This window comes from Anomaloglossus baeobatrachus, chromosome 5 (genome assembly GCF_048569485.1).
Source record: "Anomaloglossus baeobatrachus isolate aAnoBae1 chromosome 5, aAnoBae1.hap1, whole genome shotgun sequence".
Classification (NCBI taxonomy): Eukaryota; Metazoa; Chordata; class Amphibia; order Anura; family Aromobatidae; genus Anomaloglossus; species Anomaloglossus baeobatrachus.
Genome location: NC_134357.1, coordinates 397,651,372 through 397,674,358, shown reverse-complemented (window position 1 = coordinate 397,674,358; position 22,987 = coordinate 397,651,372). Strand labels below are relative to the sequence as shown.

Below are 22,987 nucleotides of genomic sequence, written 5' to 3'. Positions count from 1 at the left end.
GCAGAACATCCTGAGGCTGAAAAAAAAGAAAAAATCCATCAGAGAGATAGCAGACATGCTTGGAGTAGCAAAATCAACAGTCGGGTACATTCTGAGAAAAAAGGAATTGACTGGTGAGCTTGGGAACTCAAAAAGGCCTGGGCGTCCACGGATGACAACAGTGGTGGATGATCGCCGCATACTTTCTTTGGTGAAGAAGAACCCGTTCACAACATCAACTGAAGTCCAGAACACTCTCAGTGAAGTAGGTGTATCTGTCTCTAAGTCAACAGTAAAGAGAAGACTCCATGAAAGTAAATGCAAAGGGTTCACATCTAGATGCAAACCATTCATCAATTCCAAAAATAGACAGGCCAGAGTTAAATTTGCTGAAAAACACCTCATGAAGCCAGCTCAGTTCTGGAAAAGTATTCTATGGACAGATGAGACAAAGATCAACCTGTACCAGAATGATGGGAAGAAAAAAGTTTGGAGAAGAAAGGGAACGGCACATGATCCAAGGCACACCACATCCTCTGTAAAACATGGTGGAGGCAACGTAATGGCATGGGCATGCATGGCTTTCAATGGCACTGGGTCACTTGTGTTTATTGATGACATAACAGCAGACAAGAGTAGCCGGATGAATTCTGAAGTGTACCGGGATATACTTTCAGCCCAGATTCAGCCAAATGCCGCAAAGTTGATCGGACGGCGCTTCATAGTACAGATGGACAATGACCCCAAACATACAGCCAAAGCTACCCAGGAGTTCATGAGTGCTAAAAAGTGGAACATTCTGCAATGGCCAAGTCAATCACCAGATCTTAACCCAATTGAGCATGCATTTCACTTGCTCAAATCCAGACTTAAGACGGAAAGACCCACAAACAAGCAAGACCTGAAGGCTGCGGCTGTGAAGGCCTGGCAAAGCATTAAGAAGGAGGAAGTCCAGCGTTTGGTGATGTCCATGGGTTCCAGACTTAAGGCAGTGATTGCCTCCAAAGGATTCGCAACAAAATATTGAAAATAAAAATATTTTGTTTGGGTTTGGTTTATTTGTCCAATTACTTTTGACCTCCTAAAATGTGGAGTGTTTGTAAAGAAATGTGTACAATTCCTACAATTTCTATCAGATATTTTTGTTCAAACCTTCAAATTAAACGTTACAATCTGCACTTGAATTCTGTTGTAGAGGTTTCATTTCAAATCCAATGTGGTGGCATGCAGAGCCCAACTCGCGAAAATTGTGTCACTGTCCAAATATTTCTGGACCTAACTGTATATGTGATGAACAGCTGCCCCCACACACTATGATAGCTTCACAGCCCCTCCACACACAGTATGATGTCCCCATAGTCCCTTCACATACTATGATACTTCTATAGCCCCCAACACATTAAGATGCCCTCACAGATTCACCCTACAAGTACTGGCTGAAAAAAACAACTATTCACCTATTGCCTCGATGTATGCTCCGCTCTGTATTGTGTGTGGATTGAGGCTCTGCGCAGCAGGTGTGATCTAGTAACACCATTGCGCCTGCTGCACTAAGGTGCACAGGGTCTATAGTAGAAGAGGGAGTCAACGGCTCTCTGCCGAATGACTATAATCAACAGTGACTGAATGGTGCGGTGACTGCATGGGGTGGGCAGCTGCATGGCGTGGTCTGCCATGGTTTCAGCCCTTTCGGGGACTAGGTACCACAAATTATTGGTCTAGTTATTATATTAGGAGTAGATGAGTCAACACATTTAAGGACCAGTTAGTCCCTTTGATACCCAGGATACCTTTGATACCTAGGTCATGATTGATGCAGTAGTGCTTGTTGACACACATGCACCATATACAATAGCAAATGGTATGAAATACCTTCAGGTTTTTCCACAGAAATAACATGTACGCTGTATACCAAGATCCAGGGGCTTCCACTATACCCCCATTCAGTATTCTCGTATCTAGAACTCACACCACACTGTCACATCCAGCTTCAAGCACCTCATCTGACAGGTAGTATCATCCTGTCTCCAGCTTACAATATTTAAATTATGTCCAAACCCCCAATGCCAGTATATGCACATCCACATCTGCTCTTCTGTGTGGGTCTACTCACCTAATTCACCATCTGAAGACCTGCTCCCCATAGCTGTTTGCTAGACCTGGTGGTAATGCACCAAGATGGCAGACAGCCGCAAACCACTCATCACTGGCAAGTGAGCTACATGTGGTTCCCGAGCCACAGATTGGGGACTCCTGCTCTAGATAGTCTTAAATCCTAAAGCTGACAGACAAATATAATAAGATAATAAGGAATAAAGAAGTTGATTCATTAAGACATAAGAGCTTGAAAAGAATATGGACATCACAAATCGGTATTTTACAACTGAGCCGCAAGCAGGTAACAATTGACTTCTTCAAAGTGGATTCAGCTCATCTACGTCTTCCATGGTGAGCCATATATTTCCATGTCCAGCATGTAAATTGACTTTTTAAAAATCTGTTTAAGCCCTCAAAATGCCCAGCAGATTGGTGGAGGTCTAAAGGGGGCTTTACACGCTAGTGATATCAGTACCGATATCGCTAGCGTGCGTACCCGCCCCCATCGTTTGTGCGACACGGGCATATCGCTGCCCGTCGCGCACAAAATCACGTTCCCCCGTCACACGACTTACCTGCCCTGTGACGTCGCTCTGGCCAGATCCGCCTCCTTTCTAAGGGGGCTAGTCGTTTGGCATCACAGCGACGTCACACAGCAGGCGTCCAATAGAAGCGGGGGGCGGAGATGAGCGGGACGTAACATCCCGCCCACCTCCTTCCTTCCACATAGCCGGTGGAGGCAGGTAAGGAGATGTTCATCGCTCCTGCGGTGTCACACGCAGCGATGTGTGCTGCCGCTGGAACGAGGAACAACATCGCTAATGAGAGGTAAACAATTTTTTGTTTTAGGACGACCTCTCAGTGGCAAACAATTTTGGCCGCTTTTGCGATCGTTTTAGGTCGCACATAAGTGTCACACGCTGCGATATCGTTAATGACGCCGGATGTGCGTCACTAACAACGTGACCCCGACGATAAAACATTAACGATATCGTAGCGTGTAAAGCCCCCTTAAGTCTTGAGAGCCAACCAAAAGGTAAAAAAAAAACTGCTTTGAAGCACACTACTCAACAGGCAGAAGAAGCGCTGAATTCAACTCCTGCATAGAGATAATGTATTACACACATGTTGGAGATGCTCAAGTCGCAGACTTCTGAACAGTTCTTTTTTTTACCAATCATTTGGCGTCTCTGGACCCCTACTGATCTGCAGGATGTGTAAGGGAGTAAAACATTTTAAATAAAAAATTAAAGGGAACCTGTCAGGTCCCATATGCCTTGTAACCTACAAGGAGGGTGATGTGTGGCCTAGTAACCCCTTCCTACCCATCCCCTGTGAGCATGATACCATGGATTTACATGGTGGACGTCACCATCAAGCTCCTGGGAATCCCGCGGGTGCGCGCTTCTCATTCGCGCAGCCTTCTTAGCCGGGTGTTTGCTTGCCAGATTTAGACACACTCTGTGCATGGCTGGAAGTGCAGGAGCCTTCAGATCATGTGCAGTGCACTTGTGAAGCAGACAAGCGTAAACCCGGCTAAGAAGGTTGCGCAAATGAGAAGCGCGCACGCGCGGGATTCCCAGGAGCTGACGGTGATGTCATTCATATAAATCCATGGTATCACGCCCACAGGGGCGTTATACCACGGAAAAAAGGCAAACTAGATGGGGCGAAGCAACGCCCTGGGGACTAGTCCCTCTGCTCATTTACATAGGGAACATGTACCGGTAAGTTATAAAAAAGTTTTTTATACATTCATTTTATACAATATTACAACACAGGGATGGGTAGGAAGGGATTTTTAGGCCAGCATCACCCTGCTTGTAGGTTACAAGGCATATGGGACTTGAAAGGTTCCCTTTAAGTAATGGGTATTCTTTAACTGGGCTGACTAGGATATGATCTGATTGGATAGAATTCAATGCTTAGGTGGAAAAGCGAAAAATCTACAGTCCACAGTGACTAGCTTAGGACTCATTCCAGGAACTGTAATGTAAATCGTCACATCTGATATGAAGAATAATGCGTGCGTCATACGATACAATCTATCGTTCGATCGCACGAGTGATCGTACCCGCCCCCGTCGTTTGTGCGTCACGGGAAATTAGTTGCCCGTGGCGCACAAAGTCGTTAAACCACCGTCACACGCACTTACCTGCTGAGCGACGTCGCTGTGGGCTGTGGGCGGCGAACATCCACTTCCTGAAGGGGGTGGGACGTTCGGTGTCACAGTGACGTCATACAGCGGCCGGCCAATAGAAGCGGAGGGGCAGAGATGAGCGGGACGTAAACATCCCGCCCACCTTCTTCCTTCCGCATAGCCAGCGAGAGCCGCGGGACGCAGGTAAGCTGTGTTCATCGTTCCCGGGGTGTCACACGGAGCGATGTGTGCTGCCCCGGGTACGATGAACAACCGGCGCAAAGAAAAATAAACGACTTTTTAAAAATGAGCAACGTGTCAGCGATACACGGTTTGTGAACGTTCTGCGTCGCTCGTAGGTGTCACACGGGACAACGTCATAAATGATGCCGGATGTACGTCACGAAAACCGTGACCCCAACGATATATCGCACGATAGATCGTCTCGTGTGATGCCCGCATAAAGGTGGCTTTACACGCTACGAGATCGCTAAAGCAATCTCGTTGGGGTCACGGAATTTGTGACTCACATCCGGCCACTTCAGCGATGTCGTTGTGTGTGACACCTATGAGCGATTTCGAATCGTCGCAAAAACGTTCAAAATTGCTCATCGGTGACATGCCCCCCTCTTCCCAAATATCGTTGCTGCTGCAGTAACGAGGTTGTTTGTCGTTTCTGCGGCAGCACACATCGCTATGTGTGACGCCGCTGGAACGACAAACATCTCCTTACCAGCGTCCATCGGAAAAGGAGGGAGGAGGTGGGCGGCATGTTCCGGCCGATCATCTCCTCCCCTCCTTTTCTATTGGGCGGCGGTTCAGTGACGCTTCTGTGACGTTGCTGTGACGCTGAACGAACCGCCCCCTTAGAAAGGAGGCGGTTTGCCGGTCAAAGCAACGTCGCTGCACAGGTATGTGCGTGTGACGCTGCCGTAGCGATAATGTTCGCTACGGCAGCAATCATCCCATATCGTTACAAAGACAGGGGCGGGTGCTATCGCGCTCGACATCGCTAGCAATTGCTAGCAATATCGCAGTGTGTAAAGCGGCCTTTAAAGGGATAGAATACAGTATCTGTTCATGACCTTGTGTCATCAGTACTGGTTGATCCTGGCAGCGTGGGATATAATATCATAACAGCAAGTGCAATCTTAGGAGGCGTTGCCACTCAGCTTAGTAGGTGTTGGAAAAGCTGGGCAATCCATGTGGCTTCCGAAATAGTGGCCATATTGCTTGTTATACAGCTTTTCCAGAATATTCACTTAAACAGGACAAAATTGCAACTAAACCTGCACCGCCATTACTAAGTAGACAGCACAATGTGAACACTGAAGAGTTTAATTTTCAGATTTTGTGCAAAGGGGTCAGAGTTTTATATACAGTAGGTTTCTATAGCTGTCTAATAATCTAGAGTAACTCATGACCCTTCCTTTATGGTCACATAGATGCTGTGCTAAAGAAATACTACTGTATTTTTTCCTTATCCTGGAGGGAAATGATGAAGTTTTCCATCCATGAGTTGACCATCCATAGCGCATGAATATATACAATATATCTGCTGCTATTATTCTTAGATTTGTCAGAGCGGGTGCCAGTAACCTTGAGGTGAAGAAATATAAATATTAAAGAAGTTGTGTCCTTGAGATGATATGTGTCATCTGTCATTGTCTAATTTTCCCTGTCAGTCTACAGTGCTTATCGTTTGACCTATGGTGCTCGCAGATCAGATACATTATGATCCTGTCACTTCATTTCCATCCAGCTGGAAGAAGAAGAAGCCCGGCGGAAAATGCAGAAAGATGAAGAAGAACTGAGGGAAGCCCGGGCCAGTCTTTATGAAGCCAGGAAGCAATGGAAAACCCTACAGGCTGAAATTGAATCTCTGCAAGCAATGGTGAGTATTACTGATAACAGAGCCGTCCTCAACTTAATGTTGCACATTGCCTCAAAGAAGCAGGATACTAAATTATAGGATTATACTAGAAGGTGGCCCGATTCTAACGCATCGGGTATTCTAGAATTTATTGTGTAGTTAATGTATGATTTTTGTTATATATATAGATGTTGTTGTGTGCAGTTGCCAAGTGTTTGTATAGGGGCTGTAAATGTTCTGGGTGTTGTCTGTGTGTGGGGGTGTGTGAGAGCGGTGTTGTTTGTGTGGAGCGCTGTGTGTGTATTGTGTTGTTTGTGGAGTGCTGTGTGTCTGCAGTGTTGTCTGTGTGTGGTGCTGTGTGTGTTGCGCAGTTTGTGTGGGTGTGGGTGTGGGGTGCATGTGCGTGTTTTGGGGGAGGTATGTTTTGTGCAATGTGTGTATGTTGTGCAGTATGTGCGTATATTTGTGTATGCTGCGGTGTTTGTGTGTTGGGTGTTGTGTGTGTGCGGCGTGGTCTGTGTGTGTGGGTGTCTGTGTAGGGCGGAGTTTGTGGTTCCCAGTGTGTGTGTGGTGTGTTGTGCGGTGCGCGTGTGGCAGTGTGTGTGTGTTTTGGAGGGAGGTGTGCACCCCCATCGTGCTCCATCCCCCATGCTGCGCACCCCCCATCGTGCTCCATCCCCATGCTGCGCACTCCCCATCATGCTCCATCCCCCATGCTGCGCACTCCCCATTGTGCTCCATCCCCCATGCTGCGCACTCCCCATCGTGCTCCATCCCCCATGCTGCGCACTTCCCCATATATGTTATCTTTTTACATTTACAGAAAATAAAAAAAATGGTGTTGGACGGGCAGCCCGCGGACGGTCTGCATTTTGCTAAGGGGGAATGTGACGCCCTGGGCAAGCCAGGGGTCACAGGTCATCACACCACCACACCCTACATCCCAGTTAGGAACACCAAAGCTACCAAAATCCTTGTTGCCTTCCTCCAGGGGCTGATGTTCACACCAGGGGGTGGGCCAGGCGGTTGGCTCCGCCCACCGAGGAGTACACAGCCCTGGAGGCGGGAAGAACCAGGCCGTGCAGTTCAGGGGAGTGAAGTAGAAGGAAGTGGTAAAGGAGCTAAGTGAAAGGGAAGTGGTAGTGGAGCAAAGAAGAAAAGGAGTAAAAGTGAACGCAGAAAGACCTGAAGTTAGTCCAGCTAAGTGCAGGACAGGTCAGCAAGGTCAGCAACAGCGGTGATCGTCTGGAGGAGGACTGCTCGGAGGTTGCTGGAAGGACCGCGGTCGAGTAGTGGCCCGGCGGTCTGGAGCAGTATACGAAGAACAGTCAGCACCAGGGCAGGGGCCTCTCAGACCCCGGCAAGGCTAGGAGTCGCCATAATTTGCCGAATCCGTCAGTGAAGGGGACGTCGATCCCCCAACAACCAAGTCCCGATTGAAGACAACCGTCCAACCATTAGTGAGGAACACCGCCACCGCCAGGGCACCAGCTCCTCAGAGCCAGCGTCTGCGGGCAAAGTAGGGCTCCTCCGGCCCATATCCAAGCCGGGGAGCGGGTTACCGGTGGGAACCCATCGCTACCAACTTAGAAACATCAGGTGCAGGTCAGAGGGACATCACCGTTACCTGCTGGGAGAGCAAGTGCAGCCGTCCGTGGGAACCGTCTTTCCAGCCGTGTGGTTTACCGTAAAACTGTGTCAACGTCTCAGGCTGAGTGAGTACCACAGTGCCGCAAGGCACAGCGCTGCCCCGCATCCCTGCGCCCACCAGGCCCTGCACCCTTCCACCCCATCACCGGGCCCCGGGATCACCAACCCCTACCCACGGAGGGGGCAGCACAACACCTGGCTGCTCCGCATCACCACTCCCGGGATCCCCATATTGAGCAGCGGTGGTGCTACAAATCACCACAACCGTGGGTGGCGTCACGGACAATCTCCCCAACAAAACCCCCCTTTTCACTCACGGGCGAGGAGTGCCGCTCGAGAACCCCCGGGATCCGGCCCACCGCTCGAGCCACCACTGAGCAGCAGCAGCCGGACCCCAGCAGAGGGGTGAGCGCGGTGCCGGCACCCTCCTCCCCGCCCGCGACACATGTGTAAACAGTGGTCAGAGTCCAAGACAGACAAGTCATCAAGTCACACATTTTGAGGACGAACTAGAGTGGGCATCTATCAGTTAATTCAAAGGAGAAGCCAAGAAATAGCTGGGTGAGAACAGTCCAGACTATTACCCCAGGTAGTGTTCAGATATGTTTTTTTAGGCCTCTTTCACACGTCCGTGAAAATCACGCACAATTTTCACGGACGTGTCAAAGGTGCGTATTGCCCTCCGTGAGCCGTGTTTATGGCACACGTGTGTTTTCCGTGTGTTATCCGTGATACCACACAGAGAACGGGAAATTTCTGTTCACCTGTCCCTGGCGTTGCTGTACGTGGTGCTGATCTTCGGTCTCCGGTCCGGTCGACTCCCCGCTGCTGCTGCTTCCGGCCCGCAGTGAAGTGAATATTCAATGAGCATAATGAGCGGCGGTCGGCAGCAAGTGACAGCAGCGGCAGAGACAGCAGGGCTGGAGAAGGTGAGTAAAGTTTTGTTATTTTTTTCTCAGACACGTGTGTTTTCTCCGGTGCGTGTCACACGGAACACCTCCGTGTGGTCCGTTTGCGGTCCGTGTGACAACCGTGATGCCGGAGAAAAATGGACATGTCTACGTGTGGAGCACATGGGCACACGTATGATCCAAACGGACACACGGCCCATGGCAGAACACGCACATGAGCGCAGACACATTGATTTTAATGGGTCTACGTGTGCCCGTGTCTCCGGTACGTGAGGAAACGGACCAAACACGTACCGGAGACACGGACGTGTGAAAGAGGCCTAAAGGCCCCATCACACACAGAGATAAATCTTTGGCAGATCTGTGGTTGCAGTGAAATCATGGACATATTGTTCCATTTGTACACAGCCACAAACCTGGCACTGATTGTCCACAATTTCACTGCAACCACAGATCTGCCACAGATTTATCTCTAGGCCCAAAAAAACAATGTGGTTTTCAAGAAAAATACTCATCAGTAATCCATGCACTATTTGATGGGGTTTTCAGATCTGATGCATTTTTTAAGTAGTTTTGGAAAGTTTGGTATGTTACACATGTTTTTTTTAAGCCTTATAACTAGACATTGTGAGTTTTGGAGCAGATTACAGAGGGCAGTTTTGAAAATATTCTTCAAAAAAACTTGTAATGTATGAACAGCAATGAGGATTTCCATTGAATTGACAATAAGAATATTTGAAGGGTGTTTGGATTTGGTTTTTGAAGTGGATGCACTTAAATAGAATAGAAACAAAAACATAAAATTAAAAAGAATGCCAGAGACGCTAATTTACAGCTGAATCCATCCTGTCAGCTGATCCAATACATTAATCAGAAAAATATCCTTCAACCTAACTTTGGCCACAAACACACAACTTCTCACCCAAGAACACCAGAGTGGCGGTGACGACCAGAGCAGAATATCTCAGAAGATGAGCACGGTAAGTTCAGAACACACTGTCTTAACTTAAAAAGGTTGTCCATTACTTTTACATTGATGGCCTATCCTCAGGATAGGTTATCAATGTCTGATCACCCGGCACCCCCGACTATCAGCTGTTCTTGGTGCCGGTGCCGGTAGAAAGCTGAAAATGCTCAGTTCCAGAGCTGCCCCAACCTCTGATAGTGATCACGGCCAAGAACTACACATCCGCCTTTTATTGCTTGAATTGGAGCAGTTGTGCAGTACCCAGCCATGGACACTATCAGCTGACAGGTCAGCTCCGGAACTGAGCCGGCACCATGAGCAGGTGATGAGGGGGTGATGAACCCCACCTGACCAGACATTGATGACCTGTCCTAAGGATAGGCCATCAATGTAAAAGTGGTGGACAACCCATTTAACTGCATTTTGGCTGCAAATCCTGAAGAGAGCGATCTAAACTAACAGCATCATAGGGCTCAAACCCTTCAATAAGAACTTCTTGAGGTTGAAGTGACATTATGGCTTGTATACTTTCCCATCCACAGACCACAATCAATGTGAAATACAAATGAAGTGTTGTCTTTCAGAGGCTGTTAGCTCAAAAAAGGCTACCTAGGACAAACTTGGAGGTAGCCACTCTGTGTAGCAGTTCCCAGAGGAAACCCGACCTTCTCCCTTTAACCCTTGTATCTTGGTGTAAGATACTGTGTAAGTATCTTGGCTTACACAGTTGTCCCCTGGCTAGCTACCAAGCAGTGTCTGCTGGCAGAAAAAGTGAGCATGAGGCTAGATAAGTCTAGCTATCTGGGTCAGTAACTGGAGTAACAAGACAAAAAACAGAGGCAAAAATGTCAAGCTAAAGTCAGAAGGGATAGCCAGGTCAGATGTTGGGTAATCAGTCAATCAGGCCTTGAGCAAGATTGGGGCAATAATAAAATAAAAAAAGAATATAGTGCAAGCTGGGTATATAGCAGCGATCCAATAAGAAATAAACACCAAGGAGCTTCTAGGCCCAATATCTGAAATTTCCAAGTATGGTTCTGCCCCACATGCCACCTTTCTAAGGGGCGGTTCGTTCAGCGTCACAGCGACGTCACTGAACCGTCGCCCAATAGAAAAGGAGGGGCGGAGATGAGCGGCCGGAACATGCCGCCCACCTCCTTCCTTCCTCCTTTTCCAGTGGACGCAGGTAAGGAGATGTTTGTCGTTCCAGTGGCATCACACATATCGATGTGTGCTGCCGCAGGAACGACAAACAACATCATACCTGCAGCAGTACCGATACTATGGAAATGAACAACGTGTCAACGAGCAACGATTTTGCACGTTTTTTGCGCTCGTTGATCGTCGCTCATTTGTGTCACACGCTGCAATGTCGCTACCGGCGCCGGATATCCGTCACTAACGACGTGACCCTGACGATATATCGGCAGCGATGTCGCAGTGTGTAAAGTACCCCTTAGAGTGAAAATGAAGGCACCTGGTGACAGAAGCAGACATAGCCATAGTAGGTCATGGTGATAAAGCAACATAAAGATATTTTATACATACTTGCTTCAGATTTTGTAGAACCTAAAAACAAAATGACAGATAGTGATTTTGTGTTTCTAGTGAGCATCCCTTTAAATGCATTATCTATTATTGTTTCAAGGAAAGAAGTCTAAAGTTCACCCTACTTGAAACAGAGCAGCAGCACCAGAAGCAGCTGGAGGCTCTGTCTGCTGTGATTGCTGATTTACAACAAGAGCTCCAAGAGGTGAGAGAAGGAGTCCGGACACAGCTACAGAAGCACAAGATGCTCCTCAATACCAACATGAAGCTGGAGCAGGAAATCTCAGCGTATCGCAGCTTGCTGGAGGGTGAAGAGTCAAGGTGCACCTATCTAAATTAAGCTATACTCATCCATTACTAAAGAGAACCTGATAGATGCTGCGCAATCCGTGGGCAGCATGTATTATCTCCGCTATGTATGGTCAACTCAGTGACGCTGCGGCATTTCAGAGAAAAACAACCTTTAATAACAGCCAGGGATCGAGCCGCGATGTAGACTAGCCAGACAGATGGGTCTCTGATGGCTTCTCCCTGCCCGCTGCCCGGGAATGACAGGACTCTGCCTATATGCAGACTTGTCACTCCAGGGCACTGGGTGGGGAGAAGCCATCGGGGAACCACCTGACTGGCTGGTCTACTTCGCAGCTCAGTCCCCGGCGGCAAAACCACAGCATTTTAGATTCAAACATACAGTCATATGAAAAAGTTTGGGCACCCCTACTAATGTTAACCTTTTTTCTTTATAACAATTTGGGTTTTTGCAACAGCTATTTCAGTTTCATATATCTAATAACTGATGGACTCAGTAATATTTCTGGATTGAAATTAGGTTTATTGTACTAACAGAAAATGTGCAATCCACATTTAAACAGAATTTGACCGGTGCAAAAGTATGGGCACCCTTAACAATTTCTTCATTTGAACACTCCTATCTACTTTTTACTGACTTACTAAAGCACTAAATTGATTTTGTAACCTCATTGAGCTTTGAACTTCATAGGCAGGTGTATCCAATCATGAGAAAAGGTATTTAAGGTGGCCACTTGCAAGTTGTTCTCCTATTTGAATCTCCTATGAAGAGTGGCATCATGGGCTCCTCAAAACAACTCTCAAATGATCTGAAAAGAAAGATTATTCAACATAGTTGTTGAGGGGAAGGATACAAAAAGTTGTCTCAGAGATTTAAACTGTCAGTTTCCACTGTGAGGAACATAGTAAGGAAATGGAAGAACACAGGTACAGTTCTTGTTAAGCCCAGAAGTGGCAGGCCAAGAAAAATATCAGAAAGGCAGAGAAGAATAGTGAGCATAGTCAAGGACAATCCACAGACCACCTCCAAAGACCTGCAGCATCATCTTGCTGCAGATGGTGTCAATGTGCATCGGTCAACAATACAGCGCACTTTGCACAAGGAGAAGCTGTATGGGAGAGTGATGCAAAAGAAGCCGTTTCTGCAAGCACGCCACAAACAGAGTCGCCTGAGGTATGCAAAAGCACATTTGGACAAGCCAGTTACATTTTGGAAGAAGGTCCTGTGGACTGATGAAACAAAGATTGAGTTGTTTGGTCATACAAAAAGGCGTTATGCATGGAGGCAAAAAAACACGGCATTCCAAGAAAAGCACTTGCTACCTACAGTAAAATTTGGTGGAGGTTCCATCATGCTTTGGGGCTGTGTGGCCAATGCCGGCACTGGGAATCTTGTTAAAGTTGAGGGTTGCATGGATTCAACTCAGTATCACCAGATTCTTGACAATAATGTGCAAGAATCAGTGACGAAGTTGAAGTTAAGCAGGGATGGATATTTTAGCAAGACAATGATACAAAACACCGCTCCAAATCTACTCAGGCATTCATGCAGAGGAACAATTACAATGTTCTGGAATTGCCATCCCAGTCCCCAGACCTGAATATCATTGAACATCTGTGGGATGATTTGAAGCGTGCTGTCCATGCTCGGCGACCATCAAACTTAACTGAACTGGAATTGTTTTGTAAACAGGAATGGTCAAATATACCTTCATCCAGGATCCAGGAACTCATTAAAAGATACAGGAAGCGACTAGAGGCTGTTATTTTTGCAAAAGGAGGATCTACAAAATATGAATGTCACTTTTATGTTGAGGTGCCCATACTTTTGCAACGGTCAAATTTTGTTTAAATGCGGATTGCACATTTTCTGTTAGTACAATAAACCTCATTTCAATCCAGAAATGTTACTGAGTCCATCAGTTATTAGATATATGAAACTGAAATAGCTGTTGTAAAAACCCAAATTGTTATAAAGAAAAAAGGTTAACATTAATAGGGGTGCCCAAACTTTTTCATATGACTGTACCTAGCTGAGATAAAACAGCCATGGTTGCATATCTGCTACTACCCATGGATTATACAGCATGTATTAGTTGTAAAGTTTTTTTTAAGGAGGAAAACTAGATGATGCTATGTTACATAGTGTATCCCAAAGTAAACAAACACAAGCATTAAGCATTATATTCAGTCAAAATGAAAATATCTCTCTTTGCAAACAGCTGTTTCTGGGTACTTTACCCTCATCAGTGCAAAATAGGAGACTGGCAGACTGGTTGAAAAGCCTTTCCACAAAGGTCTAGGGGGTAAAGTTTTGCTGTGAGGAAATCACCAAGCTGTGTAAGGAGACTGAGATGCCAGGCAATGCTCTTTGGGAAAGTTATAGTAATAAGTACAGTGAAGTCTAAATCCCATTTAAATCACTGTCCACACTTAATTGTTCAGGTTAGAATACATTAGAATACCTAAAAGGGAAATCAGAAGTAATTGAATTTGTTCCACTGATCAGGATCCTCCTTTCATAACCAGAGTATAGAGTGCTTACAGAGACGTACCCTTCTTTACACAGACACAAACAACCTACTGTGTAATGCCTAATTTGCCCTGTGCGGGTGCTGTAGGAAGATTATACATTTGCTGAGAGGTTTCCACCAGAATCTTACTGATGTCAAGAGATCTTTTAAATTAGAAATGATTCTCCAAATCAGACATCTACTATAACATCACTATTCAGACTAGAAAGTATAAAGATAGCATTATGGATCTGAAAGGGGTCTCACAATTAACACTTTAATAGTGTAGCATAAAACCGGGCATGTTTCTTCGTGCCAACACATTTGGCATGTAAACTGGTGAATAATTTTAAAAAGTCTTTAATTTTTTAATGGTTTATTTATCAAAAGAACTTCATTGACTTATTTTTATTCATAGGTTATATGACACTAGACAACTTCAGGAACCCAAATCATCTACAAGCAAAATAGGCTTTACTCTACCTACAGGTGAGTGTGAGTGGAGCGGTGATCATATGAATTCGATATCTGGAGCCACAGAGGTAATGGTAAACTGAGGCTCCATCTAACTCCTCACTATGGAGGAACGTGGAAGTCAAGACCCCTGAAGTAATAACTAGTAAGACCCCTTAGCAATGACACTCAATTACTAACTTTTTGTGACGATACGCCACTGATGTCATTAGGAGCTACTAGAGACAGGGAAGTCAAACACACCGGTGGAAGTCAAACACGCCGGTGGTCAGAAGCCAGGAAGTCAGATAAGGTACACAGGGTACGAGCAGAGCCTGGGTCAGGGTACAAGCAGAGGTCGGAAGCCAGGAAGTCAGATAAGGTACACATGGAGCGAGCGGAGCCGAGGTCAGTGTATAAGCCGGAGGTCAAAAGCCAGGGGGATACCGTCAGAGTCAGGGACATGGGCAGAGAAGAGTAACAAAGGTCCGGGGTAGGGAGGCAAGATCAGAACAACAAAACTCACGGGAGCCAGAGAACTGACACCAGAGCAGGAACTATGAATGCCAGCATTCCGGGTGAAGTTGCTTTCTAAAGAAGCCGAGCACTCACCTGGAACGAGGCACCTGGACACAGGCCCCTCCCCGCACTAGTGCAGGACCAGATGGCTGAGAAGCAACTCGTGACCTGTAGCATAATACAGAACATTGGCTCGGCTGGTGAGCAGAGCACCTTTGGACTGGTGATAAATGTTTAGTGGAGTCACCTATACAAATCCTATTGTTGCTGATACATCCAAACAATATAGGAGGGATACACCGAAAACATTAGTCCATTAGGCCCTCACAACTGACCCAAGTCAGCCAATATGTACATTTCTTTCTTCTGTGTAATAAAACATTGACATATAAGATATATGTCTATGGGAAGGTCAAGGAAGATGTGTTGGAGCTGGTGGTTTCGTGCTTTGTCTTTATTTATATCTAGTAACAGGTCCAGTTATTAAAAACAATATGAAAATTCAATCAAGACAGAAATATCATAGTAAGTTACTAAATGTATAATATTTTTATTATAGGCCACGTGGAAAAAAGTTCAAAGCTTTACAGGGAGTCACCAGAAGAGCAAGATAACAATCAAGCAATATTTAATGGAAATATTGCAGAAGATGGAGCGGAGGCCACAGGCACGGTGCAGTAAGTATTCAATCATTACATGGAACCTGCCAACATGTTTGGGTTTTTTTTTGGAAGTAGTGGTATTGTTTAGTACTTTTCCCCAATAATGATACCTTTTTTTATAGAGGTCCGATGTGCCAGTCGTGAGGAATCTGGTTTAGAGCCATATACAAATCGGGCTGGAAGTGCACTAGGGGCGTGTCCAGGCACTAGGGCTGCTTCCATCAAGTGCATGTAGAAATTAGTAAGGAAAGGGTGATTTCAATACCGCGCAAACGACCACTCATGAAGATGAAGAAATTAATGTTACTTTATTTCATGCTCAGGTCTGGTCTACGCGTTTAAGGAGGCTCTGCTCCCTTCCTCAGGACAAAACAGGCACAAGAGACATCAAATCGGATTTGCCGCGGATTTTCTGCAGAAAGTATGTTTAACATTTCTGCAGTTATTCCCCAGCAAAACCTATGGGTATAAAAAAATGCTGTGCGCACACTGCGTTTTTTTATACCTGCAGATTTACCTGCGGAATTAATGTGCATGTCACTTCTTTTCTGCAGGTACCTGCGTTTTTTGCCATAGATAATGGTAAAAAACCGATGGGACCAACCCGCGGCAAAACCGCCGCAAATCGCGGGTGCGGTATTCTGCCAGAGGGTATGGATTTTTCTTAAGAAAAGTCCATTTTCTAGTGCGCACATAGCCTTAGGCAGCAACACTACTTGGCACATTGTGGCCTCCATTACTGACATAGCAATATCTTTAGTTGTGTGGCTGTGTCTGGTACTACAGCCCAGAGCATTCAAGTGAACAAATAAAAAGGGCGCAGAGCTGCAGTACCAGATAAAGCCACACAGAATGGTTTCTCAGGACTACAGTGATCATATCAATGTGAAATCCTCCTAAACACCTTAAGGCTATGTGCGCACTAGAAAGTGACTTTTTATCAAGGAAAATCCAGACCCTCTTAAAGAATCCCGCATCTGCGGTAAAAAAAAAAACGCACCAAAACCGCAACGAACTCCGCATGCGGGTTTTCCGTGGTTTGGTGCGGATTTGCCGCGTTTTTTCCACAGGTTGGTCCCTGCGGATTTTTACCATTATCTATGGCAAAAAACGCAGGTACCTGCAGAAAAAAAGTGACATGCACATTAATTTTGCAGCGGAAAGTCTGCGGGTAAATCCGCAGGTATAAAAAACGCAGTGTGCGCACATAGCCTTACAGACGCAACAAGCTGTAGAGTAACAATCAAGTAATTCAATGCCATGGCAGTTGTTGCCATCACTGAAGGGTAATTCTGAACTATTGTGTAAATTCATATATCCACTTTACAGGACAGAAAAAGTGGACAAAATGATCAAACAATGGGAAGGCTCCTTCTTCAAGGACAATCCTAAACTGAGAAAGAAATCGGTATCTTTAAGATTTGACCTCCACCTGGCAGCTGCGGATGAGGCATGTTCCCACACCAAAAAGGACGATCTACCTGACATAGAGGTCCGGTTAATCATGAGACGCTCGTGTAGCATTCCTACCATAAGTCCTTGACCTCACAACTACCAATCCAAAGAGAAAAGGAGGACAGTTAAGATGATACGTAACAATGTGGTAATATTGCTAACAGTATCAAGACAATGGGTCGTGTTGGATCTAGGAGGAAAATGAAAACACATTCTTGATGCAAATATTACAGTTCATTATGATTTATATGTATCGTATATGTATTTATTTTTACTGTTCCAGTCATCTATAGTTCACCTGAGGTTTTCCCTATAAGTTAGCTGAAAGTATAAAATAAACATATGTTAATTATTTGTTGCCAACAGCTACAATCCACTGCAAATGCTCCATAATCATCTGTAAAGACCTATAATTTGCTATAAATATGTACCGTATTTTTGTTTACCTGATGTTAAAGCCGCTGTTCTCCTGAGTCTGGAGTTTCCTTTTTCTTACACCTCTTCATTTCTAAAATATGGCCACATCTTCACGATTTATAAATTTAGTCTGGTTTACACGTTGGTGTAGTCTTGAATAAGAGAAGACAATGTCCACTAGATGTATAGACAGAAAAGTGTGGGCCATATATCAAGAATGAAGAGACACAGGAACCAAAAAAAAGTAACACCAGATTCAGACAGACAGACATACAGAGAGACAGATGTACATATATGGCAAGTGACAGGTCCTCTCTAAACTTCTCCATCCCCATTATAGGGCTTCTATGTAAAAAGGTACCAGGAATGCAACAACACAAGAAAGGAGACTCAGTGGTGACTCACAACAAGTATTTATTTTACATTACAGGGAGTTAGGGAATAGGCAATCAGTAAGTGGTACAAACGTTCAAGCCAAGGCATATCAATTCACAGTTGGCAATATGCTGGATAACAACCAACTGATCTATTATATATAAGAACTAAATATTCTAGTTAACCGATTTCACTAGCGTTAACCCAATCCCAGGATGTCTGTCAGAGGAGCGTCAGTGTCACCCTATTTCTAGACACAGTATACGCTTATGCAGGAAAACAATTGCATTACAATTAACTGTGTCAACAGTCTAACTTCGGTAATTAGTTATATTTTCTTGCTACTGTGCTTCAAGGTGGGAAGCATCGGCCTGGCTCATTTGAACACTTCACTGGAGTGAATGATCATTTCCTAGTCACCAGTAGTCTATTTTCAGTGTTTGACTGTGAAGTCTGGTGTTCCTCTGGAGGCGGTAATTAGTATTCTGTCTTCGGAGCTTGACCATCAAGTCTGGCCTTCCTCTGGAGACAGTGTTCAGTGTTTGGTCTTCGGTTTCCTCGGGAAACGATGTTTGGTATTCGGGTTCCTCTGGAAATGGTATTTGGCCTTCGGGTTCCTCTTGTACAGTCGATACGAGTCTGCTCAGCTGTGCACACATCCACTCCCCTGCTAGTTGTGGCGCTATCTCTTCCTCCTTTGCTGCCAGTCCAGCCTTTTATATTTTTTAACTGTGCCACAGTTGTCTCCTGACCAGTCTGTTCCTTCTAAGAAAACACACCTCTTACACTTCAGTTCCTGTTGGTTCTGTCTCACCTGCAGATGGCGGCTTTAGTTTATGGAGCGTTGGGTTCAAGCGTTTTCTGCTTAATAACCCCTTACATATAGGCTCATCAGTGTATATGGAAATGCAATTCAGGGAACTGTTCACTATTCTTTAGCCACTTCTCAATCGCCTATTAGGGTCCCGTTACACGTAGTGATGTTCCAGCAATCCCGACAACAATACGACCTGGTCAGGATCGCTGGTACGTCGCTACATGGTCACTAGTGAGCTGTCAAACGACGCAGCAACAATACGGCGATCCTTGGCAGTCGTTGGGACCCTTTCACACAGCAGCTATTCTGATGGGCATTGAAAAGACAAACCAATAACACAGCGATGCATGCTGTCCAGTGGGACACCAACGATCAAAAAATGAACCAGGACGTTCAGGTACGATCGGCGATATCGCAGCGGGGTGCCGGTCGCTGCTACCGTATGTGTCACACATAGCGAGATCGCTAGCGAGGTCGCTGTTGCATCACAAAATCTGTGACGTTTCAGTGATCTCGCTAACGACATCGCTATGTGTGACGGGGGCTTTAGTCTGATCTAAAGATTAGACTGTTGGCCATATATAGCCAGTAGCACCACTATCTATCCTGGATTGGCTTTTAAGGTAAATAACAGGTTTAATGGTAATAGTGACATAACTAGTGGTGAATAGTGCTTACATCTATGGTGTATATCTAACTCCACTGTATTGGTTTCACCTATTCAAAAATACATTACTTGGTAAAGGGGCAATCATTTTGGGTAAGGGGGATAACAAACAACTATTAAGCCCCCCATAACTAAACCACATTGAGGCTCCACTCAGCTGTGATCAGATTATGCAACAAGTCAGTTTAATAAGTTAGAAAAAGTCATAAATATTATGAATTCTTCCCCCCTACCTCTCATCCAAACATGATAATTACCCTTTATTTCAGCGGTTGGGAAATATCTTCAGACTTTGTCTTTGTGCTGGAGTTTTGACTCCCAGTCTGGCTATGCAATCCATATATACACCAGTGCAGTGCACCTAACATTGAATGTATGCCATGCATATATGTGTTTGTATGTAAAGGCTGGGATTATATTGTATTACTTCTTGCCTTTTGTCTGTTTTATATGCATTTATGTATTGATAACAAACCTAATAGGAGTTTCTGCTATGCTCACTGTGCACTGACTTTCTGGTGAGCTTGTGTTGCGGATGGACACATCTGTAATGTTAACCATGGGGGAGTAATAGAGCAGCCTGTGATAAAGCAGGAGGTGGATTCAGACTACCTCAGACACCCCATTGACAGAACAGGTACGCTGGAGCCACTGATACAGTGGGGAAAAAAGTATTGTCAGCCACCAATTGTGCACATTCTCCCACTTAAAAAGATGAGAGAGGCCTGTAATTGACATCATAGGTAGACCACAACTATGAGAAACAAAATGAGAAAACAAATCCACAAAATCTCCTTGTTTGATTTGGCAAGAGCTTTGGTTTTTAAAAATTATGGTGGAAAATAAGTATTTGGTCAATAACAAAAGTTCATCTCAATATTTTGTTATATATCCTTTGTTGGCAATGACAGAGGTCAAATGTTTTCTGTAAGTCTTCACAAGGTTGGCACACACTGTTGGTGGTATGTTGGCCCACTCCTCCATGCTGATCTCCTCTAGAGCAGTGATGTCTTGGGCCTGTCACTGGGCAACACGGACTTTCAATTCCCTCTAAAGGTTTTCTATTGGGTTGAGATCTAGAGACTGGCTAGGGCACTCAAGGACCTTCATATGCTTCTTATGAAGCCACTCCTTTGTTGCCCTGGCGGTGTGCTTGGGATCATTATCATGCTGAAAGACCCAGCCACGTTTCATCTTCAATGCCTTTGCTGATAGAAGGAGGTTTGCACTCAAAATCTCATGATACATGGCCCCATTCATTCTTTCATGTACACAGATGAGTCGTCCTGGTCCCTTTGCAGAAAAACAGCACCAAAGTATGATGTTTCTACCCCCATGCTTCACAGTAGGTATGGTGTTATTTGGATGCAGCTCAGCATTCTGTCTCCTCCAAACATGACGACTTGTGTTTCTACCAAATAGTTCTACATTGGTTTCATCAGACCATATGACATTCTCCCAATACTCTTCTGGATAATTCAAATGCTCTCTAGCAAACTTCAGATGGGCCCGGACATGTAATGGCTTAAGCAGGGGAACACGTCTGGCAATGCTGGATCTGAGCCTCTGGCGGCGTACTGTGTTACTGATGGTAGCCTTTGTTACGATGTTAGAGCTGGTCCCAGCTCTATGCAGGTCATTCACTAGGTCACCCCGTGTGGTTCTGGGATTTTTGCTCACCGTTCTTGTGATCATTTTGAAACCACGGGGTGAGATCTTGCATGGAGTCCCAGATCGAGGGAGATTATCAGTGGTCTTTCTTATTACTGCTCCCACAATTTATTTCATCACACCAAGCTGCTTGCCTATTGCAGATTCAGTCTTCCCAGCCATTGTGCAGGACTACAATTTTGTTTGTGGTGTCCTTCGACAGCTCTTTGGTCTTCATCATAGTGGAGTTTGGAGTATCACTGTTTGAGGTTGTGGACAGGTGTCTTTTATACTGATAACAAGTTCAAACAGGTGTCATTACTACAAGTAATGAGTGGAAGACAGAGGAGCCTCTTAAAGAAGAAGTTACAGGTCTGTGAGAGCCAGAAATCTTGCTTGGTTTTAGATGACTAAATACTTATTTTCCACCATAATTTCCAAAAAAAATCTTGCCAAATCAGACAAAGTGATTTTCTGGATTTGTTTTCTCATTTTGTCGCTCATAGTTGTGGTCTACCTATGATGTCAATTACAGGTCTCTCTAATCTTTTTAAGTGGGAGAACTTGCACAATTGGTGGCTGACTAAATACTTTTTTCCCCCACTGTGTATGCCCTGATTGACTAAAACTAATTGTGGCCATCGATGATGCAGACAGTGACTCACATCTAAGACCACAATGGGACGTCCGCTGCTCATGAAAGCCTCCATGTGACTGTAAAACAATAGGGTTATAATTTTCTTTACTACTGATAATTAATTTCTTCTTAATTAACCAATTAACCTTAATAGTAATCATAATTACATGTTATAGTTACATCTCATTCTGCTACCATGTAATATGATGACACATACATTCTTTATATTATTTACTTAATATATCACAGTTTTGTTACTTCCCTTTAAACCCTTAATATTTATGGAGCATTTATAGTTATTTTTTCGACATTTTCAGAATCAACTGCGAAAGTAACATTTCCTGCATCTGGTATGTGTCTTCTATATAAAATATACGTATATCGTGCAGACTTTGTAATTTTTTCCACCTTTGTTGCACTGAAATAACATAACGTCCTAATGTAGTGCACATGGTTTCCTAATCGGGGAGGTACATGTGTTCACAGGTCATAAATGGAGTTTACTTGGATTTTTTTTTTTTTTTTTAAATTGCCAAAAAATAGGCATTGTTCTAAAATTATGATATAAGCATTACTTACCCCTTGTAACCCCCACCAGTCTAACTCTGCCACTCTACGGGACCCGATTGGTATAGGAAGTCATAATGTCCAGACTATTAGTCTTTTGACCACTGCAGTCAATCACTGGAGTAGTGATGTCTCCATCATGTACATGACTGTGAAGGCTAGTAATTAGTTGCAATTGACACATTGGGATGGCCAGCGAGGACCACAGGAGTGGTGGAGTGTTCATCAACTTATCCCTTAGATCCTCAGCAGCCCAGGAAAATGAGGAATGGAATCTGCAGCCCGATCTTGAATAGAGTGGAGGTGTACATGATAGGTTTCTACTAAGTGTCTGTGGGACTGACAGAAAAACAAAACAAACATTATAGGCAAGGTTCACACACTGCGTTTTTTTGACGCTGCATTTTTGTGCGTTTTTGCGGCAAAACCCGCACAAAAACACACCCGCGTCGAAAAAACGCGGCAAAAACGCACTTGGTGCGTTTTTTGCTGCGTTTTGCTGCATTTTTGCTCACTGCGTCTTTATGCGTTTTTTATCAGTAAACCAAAAAAAAAAGGTCTGATGTCATTTCCTTCTTCAATATTTTCTTCATTCTCCACTAGTGTATGCAGGAGAGCAGACAGCTGCAGAACTACAAGGCTCAGCATGCTCCATCCAATAGTGTATGCAGGACAGCAGACAGCAGCTGCAGAACTACAAGGCTCAGCATGCTCCATCCAGGACTGTATGCTGGAGGGAGAGTCAGGGGGAGCAGACCTCCAAGGCTCAGCATCCTCCATC

The 22,987-nt window shown here is 44.9% G+C and overlaps 1 protein-coding gene across 1 annotated transcript in view; it reads left to right on the top strand.

Moving 5' to 3' along the window:
- Nucleotides 1-20,052, top strand: part of KRT222 (keratin 222) — a 119,622-nt gene extending 99,570 nt beyond the window's left edge. The window contains exons 7-11 of the mRNA XM_075350163.1: nucleotides 5,979-6,110; nucleotides 11,266-11,486; nucleotides 14,406-14,476; nucleotides 15,519-15,636; nucleotides 16,951-20,052. Coding sequence (XP_075206278.1) covers nucleotides 5,979-6,110; nucleotides 11,266-11,486; nucleotides 14,406-14,476; nucleotides 15,519-15,636; nucleotides 16,951-17,164 — 756 coding nt within the window. The 3' untranslated portion in view covers nucleotides 17,165-20,052. The remainder of the gene's footprint in view (nucleotides 1-5,978; nucleotides 6,111-11,265; nucleotides 11,487-14,405; nucleotides 14,477-15,518; nucleotides 15,637-16,950) is intronic.
- Nucleotides 20,053-22,987: the final 2,935 nt, after the last annotated feature.